Here is a 19,021-nt window from a genome sequence, read left to right as displayed (position 1 = left end):
TTACTTTGAAAGATTATGGTACTATTTCTTGTCTAAAACACAAATCCTTATGAATATTAGTATTATTCATTTTATCTTTAAACTTCAGACTTCTAGAACTTTTTGTACCAAACAACATATGTTATGAAATATGCATTTTATAGAATTCAGCATCGCTTATACTTTTTAACTTTATATTATTACAGCACAGACCTCCCCATAACAGTCTATTATAGTGGAGCTCTTTCAGTATCATAGATCCCATTTAATTCATTCCATTAGACTGAAAGCTGCATATGTGTAATATTGTACACAAAATATTCTGAGATCTAAATACTATACTAAATACTATTAATACTTCAGTCACTTTGCTCTTTTATTATGGAAACTAACCAAGCAAGAGCAAGTCAGATTGTTACTTTTTTTTTTTTTTCTAAAATCAGCCAGATTTTGAAAGGGAAAACATTTTGGAGGTCTTTACAGAGCAAGTTTTCTCTTTTAGAATTCTTTCTGTAAAAAGGGGGTGGGGCAGTCTTAGGAGTCTATGCTAAAACTATCAAAAAAAATTTTTATAATGGCAAGTTTGATGATTGATCTTAGTTGTATGTTCTCTAAAGTACTGATAATAATCAGGAAATAATGTTTTATGTAATTGGGTGTGAATAAATGAATCCGATAATATCTTACATTATCATTTCTAAGTCATTTTCTAAAAGCTCTAAAATAAGAATATGAAAGGGCAGTATGGTCAAAATATAGTTGTTCTTTTAAGCGACAGAACCTTCCAAAAAAACAAATTACCCAAGTTTCCTAAATATGAAATATAGAAGTACTGGAAGTTGCAACCATGTGTAGGTAGTAAATGGCTAAGTGATGTCTTCACAATAAAAAAATCACTTAAAATCCCATTAAAAATAAATTCCGCATTCAGCATTCCTACTTTGAACTTTTGGGTTTTTCTAGCTGTTTAATTAACTGCCTCGCTTCCCTCCAGCCCCCTGTGTGCCCTGCCCCACCCCCGTCAACAACTACAAATTCATATGCTCTTCAGGTACCTATATCCTCAGCTAGAGGCAAAGAAACAATAGAAGCTGAAAAGAAAAGCAGGGAGATAATAGATTAAGTTTCTGTCCATCCAGAGAAGTTAGAAACCTATGGATCCTGAAGGTGCTTTAGAAAAAGACAGCATTCTTCCCAAGTGAACAAGCTACGTTTGAGGAAGCTCTAATACACATTTATACTTAGGAATTAAATATACTTTGCATATTATTAATTTTCAAAGACATAAATAAGAAACATGTAGTACTAAAGTATAGTTTCAGGATGAGGAAATTGTTCTTAGTTTTTTGTAGACGAGTATAGGTCATGGCATGACTTCGGTTTTAATGTTTAGGTCCTTAAAACTTTAATAGCTTTCATACAAGTGTTTTTGTATAAATAGAAAAAATATTGGGAATGTTAATGGGGAGCATGCTAGGATAAATACTGATGAGTGCAAATTTTTGCCAGAAAGTTTGAGAAATACAGAAGTTATTTCTCTTTATAAGTGCTTTTAACCTTTCAAGACCCATTAATTTTATAAACCAATTTGAGCAATTATTTCCATCAGAAATACCTTCTGCATGATTAAAAGATTTTTTTTCGCCATTTGCACCTGAAACTGCAACTTGATAACATGCTCGGTAAGACTCTGCTGAAATGTCAAGTCTAGTGCCAACAAAGTCAGAAGCCAGAAAAATTCTATGTTAAAACTGCCAGAATCTCTTTCATTCATTCTATTTTACTTTCTTGTTAAAATTTAAACAATTTCAGAAATTTGGGGTGTTTCTGGCTACCTGAGTAAAACATACTGCAAACCAAAAGAGAACAAAAAGTAAGTGGAAGAAGTGCCTGATTTCCAAATTGCTCTGCCCTAATGAACAGGATCCTTTTCATCTCACATATACTGAATCTGAACACAGTGTTACCATCAGCACCAAGAAGTTCCCTTGACACTGAAGCAAGTCAGGATAACTTAATTTCATATCTTACTTAACAGCAGGCAAGCAACTTTAACATAGACTTGAGGTTTAGGTAGGTCTGACATTATCTAGAATCCAGGCTTAAAGGTAAAAAGTTTCCAAATAGCAGAAGAAATTAAAACGGAGATACCAGAACTAAAAACACCATGTGAGACGATAAACGTTATTTCCAGTCCTAACCAAATTGCAACCCTTTCAGTATAGCGTGAGGTATTTTTTTTTTAATTTTTTTAAAAACATTTATTTATTTTTGAGAGAGAGAGAGACAGAGTGCAAGCAGGGGAGGGGCAGAGAGAGGGAGACACAGAATCCGAAGCAGGCTCCAGGCTCCGAGCTGTCAGCACAGAGCCTGATGCGGGGCTTGAACCCACGAACAGCAAGAACACGACCTGAGCCGAACGAAGTCGGACGCTCAACCAACTGAGCCACCCAGGCGCCCCGAGGTATTTTTAAATATTTGTATAAGCTTATTAGCATTCACAGTTTCCAAAGTTGCTTTGGAATAGCTTCAATTCTCTTAATATTTGACTTTCAGACATGTTTTCATATACCATAGTCTCTGCCCCCAAACTCATGGAAATATCAAACAGCTAGCTATTCAGTGGCAGAAATGGTTCTTGTAGTAATAAGGGTTCTATTTCCCAATTATTGTGCTATTCTTAAGATGTAATTAAAAAAATAGGAAATTTGCAATTCATATAAAAGGGAAACTTGCTTAAACTTCCGAAAGCAAGTCCAGTCTGGTGGAGGTATATAAGACATTAAATAACAGAGTCAGATTCTTTCTTAAAGATTCCAGGTGAGCTTGACAGCAGAGAGTTCTGGTTCTCCAACATTTTCTCCATCTTTTCTCCTCCAGTGGCTTTACCAATCTCTCTTTGCTTCTTACTGTGGATCCATGGGATAAAACAAAGGACAGCACCTCCAATAAGGGGAGGGATTCCAGCGAGGTAGAATGCCACATCGTAGGAGCCCAGCTTGTCACGAAGTAACCCTGGGAAGGGAAAAAACTGTCACCAAGAGAGAACCAAGTGTGGCTTTTAGGGGTCTCGGATCAATCACACTGATGGCCTCCTCCTAAGCTAACAACTTCATCTCAGCAGGACTAGTTCAACCATCTCAAATATCAGACATTGCCTAGGAAATGGGTCTGAGGTAAAAACCTTTCCTGATAGGAGGAAGGAAAAGATCTTAGATCTTTAATCTCGTCACAGACTACAAACCTATGGGTTTTCATACCAAGTTATTACATGGAAAAAAATATTTGCAACCAAGTTTTGGCTTTCTCGAAACCATTCAAAGGCCATTTGGGGTATTCTGACCTTTGGTGTAATGGTCCTTACAACGTCTACATTTCACATCTTTCTTAGGCCTATTTGTTTATGAAATAACATGAAACTATATTTAAAATTATGATCCGAAATCGTAACAAAAATTATAGATCTAAGAGGATGAAAAAGTTAGACTGTTACATACATTTATCAGCACGTGGGAGTAAAACATAAGAATATATGTTTGCACTTTAATAGATCCTTGGGCTCTGCTTCTAAAAACGGTTATTTTGAATACTTATTTCTAATTTCTCTAACAAAATCCAGGTTTTTTTAAAAAGATTTTATTCTTGGGGTGCCTGGGTGGCTTAGTTGGTAAAATGTCTGACTTCAGCTCAGGTCATGATCTCGTAGTTCATTAGTTCCAGCCCCCCGTCGGGCTCTGTGCTGACAGCTTACAGCCTGGAGCCTGCTTCAGATTCTGCCTCCCTCTCTCTCTACTCCTCTCCCACATGTGCTCTGTCTCTCTCTGTCAAAAATAAATAAAAACATTAAAAAAAATTTTTTTTTAAGATTTTTAAAAAAAAATTTTTTTTTTCAACGTTTATTTATTTTTGGGACAGAGAGAGACAGAGCATGAACGGGGGAGGGGCAGAGAGAGAGGGAGACACAGAATCGGAAACAGGCTCCAGGCTCTGAGCCATCAGCCCAGAGCCCGACGTGGGGCTCGAACTCACGGACCGCGAGATCGTGACCTGGCTGAAGTCGGACGCTTAACCGACTGCGCCACCCAGGCGCCCCTAGATTTTATTTTTTAAGTAACCTTTACACCCAACATGGGGCTCGAACTTATAACCCCAAGATCAAGAGTCACATACTCTACCAACTGAGCCAGCCAGACACCCCACAAAATCCAGATTTTAAAAGTTATCCTAGTGGTTTTTTTTTTTTTTAACGTTTATTTATTTATTTTCGAGAGAGATAGAGCGTGCACGCGCGCACAGGGGAGGGGCAGAGAGAGAGAATCCCAAGCAGGCTCCTCAGTGTCCGTGCAGAACCCAGTGAGGCTTGAACCCACAAACCGCGAGACCATGACCCAAGCCAAAACCAAGAGTCGGACACTTAAGCAAATGAGTCACCCAGGTGCCCCATCTTAGTGTTTTTAAACTTTTGTAACTTTTACCATAAGACCTAAGTTATCAGAAATGTCCAGGGAACAAACTGTATGGAGTATCTGACTTTTCTAAATAAACAGCTGAAAATCTGTCAAGTACCGACACATGAAGTGTGCATTTATTCTAGGTAGAAACATAAAATATACAATATATCTAAATCTACAATTTTCTTATCTTCTGAGTCAGAATATTCCTTATATACTGACCCTTTCCTTCCTTATGAACACCAGTCATCATGTTTGGACTGTAATACTATGATCCGTCAGAAGCTCCTGAGGAGTCAAGAGCTTTCTGCTGCCAGTTGCTGGGTGCTGTTCTGTCAACTTAGGAAGTTTCCAGTTATCTCCTTATTCTTGGTCTGTCATCAGTTATTTCTAGTTGCAAACACCATTCCTACCAAAGTGCTGCTTATTATCTGCTTTTGACTTGGAAACCCTAGAAATCTACGTTTGTAAGGTGTAAAAATAGTGTGAATAGTCTATTACCTGCAGGCAGGGGAAGAAGGGCTGGAGGGTTCTCCTCCTACAGGGAGACTGTGACCTTTAGTGACTCTGTGTGCTTGATTCGTGACTAGGTTCCCAGCGGGAAAAGTTGCTAGATATGTGCGATTCTGGACACGAGAATGAACTTTCTCTGAGCCCCTTACATGCCAAACACCAATGATAATAAATACATTTGAATTTTATCCTAATTTTATCAAATTCTAATCTAATAATTCACTGGCACCCCAGTGATATTGAACATGAGACAATTTTATGCTATTGAGAAGATTTCTAAAGGTGAAATGCATCATAACATAAATTAACCATTTCTGTGGCACTTACCACATTCACAGTGTTGTATCACCGCCACCTCTATCTAGTCCCCAGATATTTTTATCACACCAGAAGGAAATGCCATACCCGTTAAGCAGTCATTCCCTACTCCCCCTTCCCTCCAGCCCCTGGAAACCACCAATCTGCTCTCTGCCTCTGTGGATTTACCTATTCTGGATATTTCATATCAATAAAATCATACAGTATGTGACCTTTTGTATTTGTGCTTCTTTCACTTAGCATAATGTTCTCAAGGTTCATCACCTGGTAGCACGTATTGGTACAATACTTCATTCCTTTTTCTGGCCGAATAATATCCCGTTATGGCTGCACCACATTTTGTCCATTCATCCACTGATGGACATTTGTTTCCACTAAATGGTATTTTTCATTAATTATTTCTAGGGGGGATACGATCTCTTGCCCAAAGCATACATATTTAGAAATCTTTTAGAATCTTCACCTCTTTTTTTTAAAGAAACCATGTTCCCATTTCTCCAAAACACATATTAAGTGAAATACAGGAATTGTAAAAGCTTAAAGCCCAGAAGATTGCAATTACACATTTTACTGAGTGTGTCAGATTATCAATAAGGATAAGAGAGACTCCTCAGCAAACTTTTTCAACATGCCATTTACAGCTGGTCTTATTAAAAATGTTATCAATAAGGCACATACAAAAGCAAAAGACCACCAACCAATAAATCATAATATATTTTACATATAATTACTGGAGAACCATTACATTTACCTGCAATAGGTGGGCCCACAGTCATGGGTATAGACATGAATCCAAGTAGAAATCCAATTGCTTGAGAAACATCCTGGGCACCAACTAACTCAAAGGCAATGGGAGCCATAATGGAAATGAAGCATCCATCGAAGAGACCCATGATGAGACAGACAGCAATGAGGGCCCCAAAGACACCACACAGGGGAATCATCATGGACATCAGACCAATGAAGAAAAAGGAGAGTACCTAGAATAAGACACCACCACAATGTCAACTCTGCTCTCAGGAAAAGTATATGTTGCAATTACTGAGCAACATGCATGCCTAGGAATATTAACTGACTCCTCCCTGGAAGAGTTGCCTCCCTGGCCCAATTCACCTTGATTTTATGTAATCAATCCCCATAATCATCTCCCCTAAGTTCCCCTAGCACTTTCTTAAAATTTCCATTAAGAATAAAGTAAGTATTTTTACATATTTACGTTCCCCTCCAGCCTGTAAGTTCTTTGAGGTCAGAATGTGTACAAGTCCTCTTTGGACTAGATATTCTAAGGTTTAAGAATCTTGCACCTGGTCAGCGCTCAATAAATATCTGTTCTTTGAGTATTGGCTCAAATGCATTCATTAAACATCTGATTTTGAAATTATATATACTCTACTGGTGTTAGTCCTTTGCAAAAGGAAAATATGCCAGCAAGATCAGATCAGATCACAAAGCTTCCAATTCGGGGAATGCAATGATGTAAGGTTTAGATATTTAAATAATTTAGAATACATTGCCTGCCAATATTCCAGACATATTCCAGATATTCAGACCAACTGAGAGACTAAAATAAGTAACTATGATTTGATAGGTATTATACAAATATGTACTGAATTTTGATTGTTCAAATTCTAATTAAATTCTGACGGTCATAGGAAATATGTATAATATGCAATGAAAAACATTATTCTGCTATAACATTGAAGAACTAAATTTTCTAATCCTATTTTACTTGATAGTGTAAATCAATAAGATTAACAAATGATACTTTCAAACACTGTTTTCTGGTGATACAGCATAGGTATATCCTATTTAAGCCTCCAGAGTTAAGGTTTGGAAATACTTTGAGCCATGGAATACTTTCATTTTAACATTAGAGTAGTTAATAGAACCGAACACTTAATTTTGCCTGCCACTTGGTAGCTCTGTGCTGTGTGCTATGTGAATAATACCTGGTCCCTACCCTTGGGCTGTGGGGAGATGAACACGTGAAACAAGTGCACATCAAGTGTTCTAGATGTTGCCATAGTTGTATATTCCAAGTATGGTGAATACAAAAAAAGAAGCAAACCATTCAATAACTTTCTTTAGGCAAAGAACGAATTAAAACTGGACAATTCACTAGGCAGCAGAAGAAATGTTTCAAAATGCATCAAGCTTTTGAAAAATATGCATATAATAGCAGCTATCATTTATTGTTTATTAAATGCCAGGCACTGTTCTAAGCACTTTAATAATCTCCTAACAACTTTATGAAGTGGATACTGATATTGTGCCCATTTTACAGATGCAGATAGTGATTCTGGAAGAGGGGTAGTAATGCGCCCAAACGTGCCCATCCTGGAACCCTTGGTCTACACAGGTAGTAGTAGAGAGCAGAAGGAACTACTGTTCCTAGAGGATACCCTTCAATGACAGGGGGTGGGGGGGAAGGGAAAGACCATGAAGCAGCCATCTGGATTACCATCTTTGCCTATTCTGTTTTTCCTAGGACCCACTAGGCACACCTACAGCGTACCAAGCTCGGTAGCTCACCTCAGGGCAGCCCCTCACAACCTAGTACACATCAGGATTACCTGAGGAGTTCCTGAAGCTGCAGACTGAGTGTAGGGATACAGGAATAGCAGTCTGGCCAAGCTCTCCAGATGACTTTAATACAAGTGGTCCACTGACCCCACAATAAGAAACATGCTCTTGAAAAAAGTTTCAAACTCCAGGTTAGATCTCTTTTCGACACCATCACACCATGCAACTGAAAACTTTTCTTCATGGTTAAAACATGGCTTTATGGTATAATGATTAGTATAAGACTCCGAGTTGGTTGTTGAAAAATAAGCCTGGCACTCACATTTCCCAAAGAACACAATCTCCCATTCTCCTGATTTTTTTATTTTCTACTTAAACATCTTCGTCTCTACCCCAACTTCAATGAAACCACGTACAGAATTTCTTGCATGGATATTATTGGGCTTGCAGCCTGATAGGTTGGAAGGAACTAAAGGCCCAGAGGAACAAGACCATGTTCCAGCATTCTGTGACCTTGAGCCAGTAAAAAGGCTTCCTGATGCTTCCCATCTATACAAACAGATCTAAAAATAAATCAAAATGTAGAAAGTGGGTTGAAATTCATAAGTAGGTAAAGATTTCAGGAGTTATTGATAAAATAACCATACTTTAAATAGTCTTAATTGTATATACATTTTTTAACTCTACCTGCAAAACATAAAAGGAGATAAACATGGAAAGTCATTTGAATCTTAGAAACTTATCTCTATTATCACAAACTCCAGAGGATCTACAATAAAACTTCAGGACACTGTGGGGCCACATTGCCACAGACCAAACATTCACAACCATGCCACTGTAACTATGCTATGTGTTAGCTTTCAAGAATATTCTTTTCTTTGAATGTTTCCTATTCTTTTACTATTTTGTTTAGTACAAATCTCTTCCAAGATAAGAGAACCAGAGTGAATTAGTGAAACCCTAGCATACTACTTGGCACAAAGTCAACTGTGCTCAATAAATGAATGTTTTTCTTGGACAAACTTATGTAACATGAGACCCAGGTGCTTTACTTTTGGTGGTTATCCTGATTTTTCTATACATCATTGGCCCCTTGCAATTTTTGTTCTTTGGTTAGTTTTGTAAAAAATCATTCACTTAAGAGTTTCGAATTTATTACTATATATTTGAACCATATCATTTCTTTTTTTTTTTTTTTTTTTCAACGTTTATTTATTTTTGGGACAGAGAGAGACAGAGCATGAACGGGGGAGGGGCAGAGAGAGAGGGAGACACAGAATCGGAAACAGGCTCCAGGCTCTGAGCCATCAGCCCAGAGCCCGACGCGGGGCTCGAACTCACGGACCGCGAGATCGCGACCTGGCTGAAGTCGGACGCTTAACCGACTGCGCCACCCAGGCGCCCCGAACCATATCATTTCTTAATACTTTACCTGACTACAAGTTCTCCTCAATCCAAACTATATTATCTTCTTTTTTAATTACTTGGCAGTAATTGTTAGTTATTATTTGAAACTGTTAAATTTTAATAACTTAAATAGAAATTCTTATTTAAAAGTAAAATTTCTTGGTTTTTCTTTAAGAATGGAGTTCACAGGAATTTACACATTTATTCCTTAGCATTTCTCAGAAAATAGCTTGCAAACTGTTCATATGAGAGGTTCCATACTTCATCACTTCCCCAAATAAGTACTGATCCAGGGGTACCTGCCTGGCCCAGTCAGAAGAGCGTGCAACTCTTGATCTCCGGGTTGTGAGTTTGAGCCCCATGTTAGGTGTAGAGATTGCTAAATAAATTAAACCTATTAAAAAATATATTGATCCATACATCAACTATTGATTTGTAGATGCCCCATTTTGAAAGATGAATAAATTTAGTATTACTACAGTATTACTGCTGTGTTTTCCTCTCCTCAAACACAGCAACTCTGGTTAGATTTAAATAAGGTATTCAGAGGCTCCTAATTCTCCTCTAATCTCTGGCAATGACATTTAATTTAATAAGGCATTGACAGTTGAGATGTATTTCTTGCTTTTGTTTTCTTAAAACCATCCAAGGAAATATCTTCTGTCACAATATTATAGGCTTTAGAAGAATAACCCCTTGCTTGAGTTAGTTTACATACTTTAAGAACAAAAAAAAAATTGTTTTTTTTATATTACCCTTCCCTATTTCTATCACAAAGAGAACATTCTTGGAGAAATGTCAGTTTAAGTTCTGCTCAGGAATCTAAGTATAGCTCAAGAGGAAAAATGAGCTGCACCTGAATAAGCAGGAGGCATTTTCAGAGGCAGACATAAAGCTGGCCAGAGTTAGGTTCAAGTGTTGCTCCTACAAATTTATTCAATATAAAGTTTCCAGACTTTCAGGGCCTCTGGCTAGGAACCCAGAGCAGAAAGCCTTTCACCATTATAATTCCATATAATGCAATTCAGTCATCTCTTCAGCATTTAAAACTGTTAGGCTGGGGGCTCCTGGGTGGCTCAGTTAAGTGTCTGACTCTTGATTTCGGCTCAGGTCATGATCTCACAGTTCATCAGTCTGAGCCCCATGTTGGGCTCTGTGCTGACAGTGCGGATTCTCTCTCTCTCCCTCTCTCTGTTCCTCCCCCCTGCCTTGTGCTCTCTCTCTCTGTCCCTCTCTCTCTCAAAAGAAATGATAAACTTAAAAAACAAAATGTTAGCTGAAAATACCTGGAAACCAGGACCTTGATAGAGTTTAAATTCAGAACTCTTAAGCAAAATGTGAGTGATCTATAAGCTAAGTGATCTATAAGCAAAGATCTCTAGTTCAGGATAACCAAAGTCTCCTTTCTTAAGATCTGTCCCAAATCAGGATTTGCTTCAGTATTTGATGAAATAAAAAGGGGACGCCTGGGTTGCTTAGTTGGTTAAGCATCTGACTCTTGATTTTGGCTCAGGTCATGATCTCACGGATTCGTGAGTTCGAGCCCTGCGTTGGGCTCTGTGCTGGCAGTTTGGAGCCTGCTTGGGATTCTCCCCCGTCTGCCCCTCGCCAACCACACAATAAAAGGAAGGATGCATTAATCCTCCACTCTGGGCTGGCACTTTACATAAGCTGTCACCATGAATCCTTACCACAGCCCTCTGCCAGTTCTGAACACGGCTGGTGCAAGGACTGGGCTGAACTCGTGTCTCCAGAGCCTGTGTGCTTTTCTGCTGCGCAGCCTCCCAAACCTAAGATGCCTGTGACCAGAAATTAGACCGTGTGGGAGGCTGTGAGGTGTGATCTGTGCCCAGCTGCTAGGAGACAGGGAGGAGTTGGGCTATAACAGACAAAAGCAGGCAGTGGGCATGTCTGCACCACCAACGACAGCAAGGTAAGAAGTGGGAGCATTCCAACTTTTAAAGGCTAGGCCAAAAGGCAGCCAGCCATTGAGGGAAAGAGAAAGAGGAGGAAGCAAACAGAGCTGGAGCTGGCAACAGCAGAGAACAGCCAAGAATCAAAAGCCACACCGAATGGTTGGCAGGTGGGCAGGGAAGCCAGGAAAAAGGAGAGACAGAGGAGGGGAGTGATACAAAGGAGTGAGTCCAGTAGCCACACAGGCAAGGCCTGTGTTGGCTCCTGTGCCACTGTGTTCACAGGAGGAGCGCACTCCCAGCAGCCACAGGACACACAGGACACACTGAAGGCCTTTTTTCTCCTTCACAGGCTCTCTGAAATGCAGTCATGTCACTCGTGACTCAGCATATGCTGCTGTGGAGAATGGATTACTGCTTCCACCCCAGTAATCTATCCTCCAGAGACAGAACAACCACAGTGACTTAAAATGTGAAATCAGACCACTTCATTCTCCAACAAAGACCCACAACACTTAAAGCAAAATGTCTTCAATTTGACTTTCAAGGCCCTGTATAATCTGGCCCCTCCTAGCTTTCCAACCTCTTCCCTTGTCACTCTCCCTGTCTTCCTGAGTTCTTCATTTTTCCTGCCTCCAGTATTGCTCCAGGAACTCAGGGACCACGTGTGTCTTGTTTGTATCACCCCACCAAGGTCTAGGCTGGAGCACAGTAGACACAATCCTTTGCATGAATGAAAGGAAGCTGAAAGTCTGTAATACAGGGGCGCCTGGGTGGCTCAGTCAGTTAAGTGTCTGACTCTTGATTTCGGCTCAGGTCGTGATTTCACAGTGTGTGAGTTCAAGCCCCATGTCAGGCTCTGCACTGACAGTGTAGAGCCTACTTAGGATTCTCTCTCTCTCCCTCTCTCTCTTTGCCCCTCCCCTCCCTGCTTGTGTGCTCTTTCTCAAAATAAGTATTTTTAAGTCTGTAATGCATCGAATGTCCATTAGAGGGTTCTCTTGACACTTGAGAACAAAACCAAATGTTCCACAAGAATACCCACAGTTAGGTCCTAAAAAAGGGGGGAACGATCATAATACAGTAAATACTTGTAAAAGTAGCACTCTACCAGCTGTCTACTCTCCCTTCTGCTATGTGACCAGACTCCTTTCTGCAGCTGGCTGCCGGGACCTCCACACAGACACCCACAGTGAGTCAGCCTCTGTTCCTTAGGGTTTGTACCTCTGAGTGGAAATAACAACGATACTTTCCTCTTAGGGCTGGTGCAAGGAACAAGGGAGATTGCATGTGGGGCACTTAGTTCATTGTCTGGCACATGGAAGTACTCAATAAATGGCGGCTGGGTTATTTCAAATCATCTAATGGAAGCTTCTTTATCTGTAATGAATGCCTTTTCCAATCATTTTCCTGCACCTAAATCCCAGCTCTACTTCAAAGCCCAGCTCAAATACTGCCTCCCATCTATACAGTGAGCTGGCACGCTCAGTTCTCCAATCCCAAATTGCCCCCTTCCCCGGGCTCCCCTTCACTCTCCTCCCACAGCCAAGCTTTTGGGCAAGGTAGTCTACGTTTCCATTTTCTCAGCTAATCATGATCAGTCTTTAGCACCTGCCATGCCACTGAAACTCTGTTGCTAAACGCAATGAAAACCTTTTGGCCTTTAATGTGCTTGCCCTGTCACTAGCTACTGACACTGCTGACCACTGCTGTCCCTGAAACACTCTGTGCCCTGCTTCTTTCCCACTAAGCTGGCCGCTCCCTTCAGTCTTTATGCACACCCCTCGTCCTCCACTTACCCATACAGCCCACGAATGCCGAAGCCCCACAGGTCCCTCGGGCTCTCTCAGGAGCTCTAGACACAACATGGCTCTCCCGTGAGCACCAAAAATTTAACATGGCAAAAGTGAACTCCACATCTTACTCCGATTTACTGAAATGACTCATCTTAAACACAATAGCACACCATCCATTCTGTTACCGGAGCCACAAATCTCAGACCCAGCGTTGGTGGCTCCATCAAACTCTTACTCCCATATCCCTATTTTACTGCTGTTTGATTCCAGTGTTTCTGCCTTGGTTCCTCCTGCCTAGACTGCTTCAATGGTCTCCAGCTAGTACCCCTGCTTCCACTCTGTTGTTGTTGTTGTTGTTTTTAATAACAGCTTGATAGAGATAAATTCACATACCATAAAATTCACCCATTTAAAGTAAATAATTCAGTACATTTTACTGAATTTACAAAGTTGTACAACTATCACTACTGCCTAACCTTGGAATATATCACCCCAGGAAGAACCCCCATAGCCTGTAGCAGTTACTCCCCACAGCCCCCCCCATCCCCCCCCCCCCCCCCCCCCCCGCCAGGCCCGGGCCACCAGGAATCCACTCTGTCTCTGTGGCACTGCCTATTCTGGCCACTCCACCAAAACAGAGCTGCACAACATGTAGCCTTTTGTGACTGCCTGAGCTCCTGCCCTCCCACGTCATCCACCCTTCACAGCCACTGCATTAAGCTTAATAAAATACAACTCCTGTCATGTCACTCCCTCGGTTAAAACCCTCTAGTGGCTCCTGGTAGATTTCAGGATAGTGTCATCCTTCTCCTAACCCAGCTCCTGCCTCTCCCCACCCCCTCCCCCCCCCCCCCGCCCCCCAGCCAGTCAGTTTATCACTCTCCCTTTATTCCATTCAAACACTCAGTTTTGCAGACATAATATACTATGTCACACCTCCACCTCTTTGCCCATGTGGTTTCCTCTGCTTGGAACACACTTCTCTATCTTCCTTCTCTTTCTGACCGCCACTCACCTCTTAATACCACACCAGCCCAGGAAGCCTGCTCAGAGCCTCACTAGTGATTCAGATAGTTGGTGCCTATGTTTCTAGCACCCGTCTAGCATAGCCATTATTCCACTTTGCTGCAACGCTGTCTCCCCATGAGACCATTAGCGACTAACTGAGGGCACAGACCATGTTTCATGCTTCATCCGCAGCATTTAGCACAGTGTCTGGCACGGAGGAGTCATTTAAGTGCTTGTCAAGTGAGTGTCCGTGTGAGCTTGGAATTAGCATTTGTGTAGTGCACAGCCCTCAACACCCAGGAGGCAATCTGCAGTAAAAAAGTTCAAAAGAAACAGGCCCCTGAATTTCACAAGGTGGTGCAAAAGGCACATGACTATGAGAACTGTGCCAAAAATAAAACATTCTTCTTAGAAAAAGCAGTGGGCAAAAACCATCTTGATTTGGTGGAGTGCCATGACAAAACAAGTAAGCTTGTTGTGTGATCACCAATTTCTCATGTTGAAAACCCAAAATTCATAACTGAGTTTGGCCTTGAAAAACTGCTGGTAGAAGTTAGGTTCTAGAAAACATTTGTAATTTTTACGGAAGAATTTAAGCAAACACATACATACGTATAATGAGACATGAGGTGACAAAGATAATTCTGCTGGGGGAAAAGCAGCTTAAGAAAGTACCTGAAGGTAAACCTTCTTCACACCAGGCATATAATCTGCGATCCGGCCAAAGAGCAGCCGTCCGACTCCTGAAGTGATGCCAATGCACATGAGAACCACCTCTTTATTTTTTCCATCTTGAAATCTTTCATTCACATATTTCATCTGTGGACCATCAAGAAAGAAGCAACACTAAATACGGTAGGAAAAACTGACAAGTTTTGACACAAAATGCCTTTGTGTCTCCACAATGTTATGGATTCTCACCCCCTTCCAATTCCAAATATTTATACAATTTCTTCTGTGATAATTGTTCGTCAGAACATACGAAGACAAAGCTAACATGATTTAGCTTGCACAAAAGAAGAATTGTTAGGAGAGGTCCTATTTCAAAAAAATGACGAATGTACATTTTATAAGTTAACCTTGAGCCATTAGCTAAAGGAAGAGAACATACTTTGAACACGCCATATGGCCTTCTCCTCTCAAGGTCACCCCAGGACCCAATTATCTGTTCTCCTTACAGGCTATTTAAGACAGTTTTATCTCTTGTAGGAGGACCTGAACCAAACTGACACTCCTGAAACAGCTGGAGTGGAGCTTCCAGGATAAAGCAGAAGTAAGGTTCCCTACCTGTGAATTTGCCTATCTGTGTGACATCAGAACAGACAGATACACAGTTTAACACAGCGGTTAAGAGAAAAGCCTCTTAGACTGCATGGGTTCAAGTCTTGGTTCCATCCCTTATCAGCCTTGTGACCTTGAGTAATTTCTTAACCTCTAGGTCCTCAGTTGCCTTGTCTGTAAAATGGAGATAGCAATAGTACCTCAAGTATTTATTTATTTTTTTATTTTTTATTTTAAAAAAAATTTTTTTTTTTTTAACATTTATTTATTTTTGAGACAGAGAGAGAGAGAGCATGAACAGGGGAGGGTCAGAGAAAGAGGGAGACACAGGATCTGAAACAGGCTCCAGGCTCTGAGCTGTCAGCACAGAGCCTGATGCGGGGCTCGAACCCACGGACCGCGAGATCATGACCTGAGCTGAAGTCGGACGCTTAACCGACTGAGCCACCCAGGCGCCCCTCAAGTATTTAAAATATACAACCATGGGGCGCCTGGGTGGCGCAGTCGGTTAAGCATCCGACTTCAGCCAGGTCACGATCTCGCGGTCCGTGAGTTCGAGCCCCGCGTCGGGCTCTGGGCTGATGGCTCAGAGCCTGGAGCCTGTTTCCGATTCTGTGTCTCCCTCTCTCTCTGCCCCTCCCCCGTTCATGCTCTGCCTCTCTCTGTCCCAAAAATAAATAAACGTTGAAAAAAAATTTTTTTAAATAAAATAAAATATACAACCTATCACTGATACACATATCCATTGTAAAAAGATCCCCCCCCCCCATCAAATTAGTTAATACATCTATCACCTAACATATTTACCTTTTTGGGGGGAGGAGGGTGAGAACCCTTTCTATTCTCTTGCAAATTTCAGTTATACAATACACTGTTGCCAACTATAATCAACAATATAATTAGATCCTCAGACCTTATTTATAACTGAAAATTTTAATTTTAGCCTTCTTTTAAAGTTTATTTATTTTGAGACAGTGTACGTGCGAGCAGGGGAGGGGCAGTGAGGGAGGGAGAGAGACAATTCCAGGCAGGCTCCACGCTCAATGCAGAACTCGACGCAGGGCTTGATGTCATGACCAACCAACCAACCATGTGATCATGACCTGGGCTGAAATCAAGAATCAGTTGGTTGGGGCACCTGACCTGGGTGGCTCAGTTAAGTGTCCGACTTCAGCTCAGGTCATGATCTCACGGTTCGTAAGTGCAAGCCCCGCATCAGCCTCTGTGCTGTCAGCTCAGAGCCTGGAGCCTGCTTTGGATTCTGTGTGTCCCTCTTTCTGTCTCTGTCTCTCTCAAAAATAAATAAACATTTAAAAAAAAAAAAAAAGAAGAATCAGTTGGTTATATGACTGAGCCACCCAGGCACCAGGCACCCAATTTTAGCCTATCTTTTTTCAAGGACCTTTTCCCTCTATTTGCAGTGTACTTAATGACTGTAAAACAACAACCTGACTATGTTTTAAAAGGAAGTGTGGCCAGGCAGTTGTTACACTGGGTGAAAGAAAAATACACAGCAACTCAGCACCCACTAACATAAGCTTTGCTCCCACAGCCCCCAAGTTTCATCCCTATCTTAGGGATCTTATCTTATCCCTTTTCTCAATGATCATTTATCTGTGCTCACAAGGAAAAAAAGCATGTCTCTACTCCCACTGTTTTCTTTGCAATCGCAGAGATGTTTTAACTAACCCCAACAGTTGTTTCAAACAATCAGACTTGCCGTTCCCTATACCAAACTTTGGCCTGAATTCTAGAAGCCTGCAAAGCAAATTACCCAGCAAACTCAATGGCCCATTGATTCCCAAGTGTTCCTAGTAGCCTGTAGGGATGAGGTCTTCTTAAGAGACTTTCATTTCACATTTTTAGGCCCACTTGGATATGCCAACACCATCACTCTGTCTTTTCCCTTCCCAAACTGGTAACTCTCCTCCCTAACTTCTCTATTTCCACACTGCTCCGGAATAATTCTTCTAAACAGGACTTTAATCTGATCAATCCCTCATCCATTAGTTACCCACCACTGACATTTATATTCGGTTTGGTATTAAAAGCCCTTCATAACCTGTCACCAGTCGTCTTTGTGCCTTTATTACCTATTGATCCTTGACTCAAAAGCAGAAAACTCAAATATCTACAGGACTCAGGCAAGTAGCATGAAGGAATGAAAGAGATTTCCTGAAGAGAGGGAACACATACTCCAAGCCCCCTTTTATTTTAAAGGGAAGTCAGAAATTTTTTGTGGAAATGTTGGCACCTACCTTAAATTTACAACACAGCAGGATCCAACCCCATGCCAGTCTGCAAACTGCATTAGGCTGGCTTTGATCTCAGCCCTAATCCCATCTGGCCCAGCGGGACAGGTTTATTCAAATAGTGTTGCTTACACACATCTCATACTTTCTTACCTCTCTACATTTCTGCTGTCTCTTCTTTGACTTTCTGAATCCTACCCATTCTTTAAGACTCTGCTCAAATCCCACCTTTTCTATAAAGCTGTCCTTGATGACCTCCGCCTTATATCCCATTCTTGTTATTGCCTAAAGTTTTCATTGGCACCTTAAGAATTGAATGTTCCTACCCAGCCTTTCTAGCTTCTAAGGCTACACATTCTGTTGTATAAACTCCTGCACGTCACCCTAGGCCTATCTACCCGTCTGTTCCAAAGACACCTCAAAGTGAACATGACTCATGCTGAACTCCTCTCCCCCTCACAACATGCCTTCCCTCCACTACTACTTTTTGCCCAACTCTCCAAGGGAGAAACCTGAAAAGCATCCTAGACTGCAGATCCAGGAGTCACTGCCAAATTCTGATGATTTTACCTCCTCCCCCTCTCAGACACACTTCCTTTGGTCTGTGTTCCCTGTGTTTCAGTTCGGGCTCCCATCACTCACTTAGACAACAACAGCCTCCTAGCATGCTTCTGGCTTGAGCCCCCCACTCCTGCATCTTTAAATTCTCTGAGACCACCAGATTAAGTTCAAAACGAAAAACACGTCTCTGAGATCCTTTGACGGTTCCCACAGCCTTCAGGATAAAGCTCCCGCTCCTGCTTTAATAGATAAAAGCTTTGCTACTGCAGCCTCACTTCCAGCTGCCTCCTTACACACACGCTGTTAACACTGTGCTGTTCAATGTGGTAGCTGCTAGCCACACAGAGGCTACTGAGCACTTAAAAAGTAGCTACTTCAAATTGAGATGTGCTCGAAGTGCAAAATACAGAAAATTTAGAAGACTTAGTGGAAAACATGCAAAATATCTCAATAATTTAAAAATTGATTCCATGTTGAAATAATATTTTGGCTACATTAAATAAAATATATTGTATATATCATGAAACTACTTTCATTTGTTGTTAATTTTTTTAATGTTTATTTAGTTTTCAGAGAGAGAGAGAGAGAGAGAGAGAGAGAGAGAGAGAGAGAGAAACAGCATGAGCAGGGTAGGGGCAGAGAGAGGCAGAGACCCAGAATTTGAAGCAGGCTCCAGGCTCTGAGCTGTCAGCACAGAGCCCGACATAGGGCTTGAGCTCACGAGCTGTGAGATCATGACCTGCGCTGAAGTCAATGCTTAACCGAATGAGCTGCCCGGACGCCCCTGTTTTTAATTCTTTTAAATATGGGAAGTAGAGGGACGCCTGCGTGGCTCAGTAGGTTGGGTGTCCGACTTCGGCTCAGGGCATGACCTCGCGGTTGGTGGGTTTGAGGCCCGCATCGGGCTCTGTGCTGACAGCTCGGAGCCTGGAAGCCCTGCTTCGGATACTGTGTCTCTCTCTCTCTCTCTGCCCCTCTCCCCACTCACACAATGTCTCTCTCAAAAATAAATGGACATA

At 41.4% G+C, this 19,021-nt stretch overlaps 1 protein-coding gene and 1 long non-coding RNA gene across 3 annotated transcripts in view; one reads left to right on the top strand and one right to left on the bottom strand.

Annotated features, from left to right (window-relative positions):
• The window catches only part of LOC123608865, a 60,382-nt gene that overhangs the window by 27,646 nt on the left and 13,715 nt on the right, over nt 1-19,021 (top strand). The window contains exons 3-5 of one of the 2 annotated variants that reach the window (XR_006717479.1): nt 7,546-7,620; nt 14,610-14,763; nt 15,118-15,181. This is a non-coding gene — a long non-coding RNA (uncharacterized LOC123608865). The remainder of the gene's footprint in view (nt 1-7,545; nt 7,621-14,609; nt 14,764-15,117; nt 15,182-19,021) is intronic. The other variant, XR_006717480.1, reaches the window with a different exon arrangement.
• SLC16A10 (solute carrier family 16 member 10) overlaps nt 2,366-19,021 on the bottom strand; it is a 109,237-nt gene continuing 92,581 nt past the window's right edge. The window contains exons 4-6 of the mRNA XM_045499298.1: nt 14,584-14,727; nt 6,013-6,241; nt 2,366-2,994 (exon numbers count right to left, since the gene is read on the bottom strand). Of these exons, the coding sequence (XP_045355254.1) occupies nt 2,762-2,994; nt 6,013-6,241; nt 14,584-14,727 (606 nt within the window). The 3' untranslated portion in view covers nt 2,366-2,761. The remainder of the gene's footprint in view (nt 2,995-6,012; nt 6,242-14,583; nt 14,728-19,021) is intronic.

This window comes from Leopardus geoffroyi, chromosome B2, assembly GCF_018350155.1.
Source record: "Leopardus geoffroyi isolate Oge1 chromosome B2, O.geoffroyi_Oge1_pat1.0, whole genome shotgun sequence".
Lineage (NCBI taxonomy): Eukaryota > Metazoa > Chordata > Mammalia > Carnivora > Felidae > Leopardus > Leopardus geoffroyi.
This window is presented reverse-complemented; position numbering and strand designations above follow the sequence as displayed.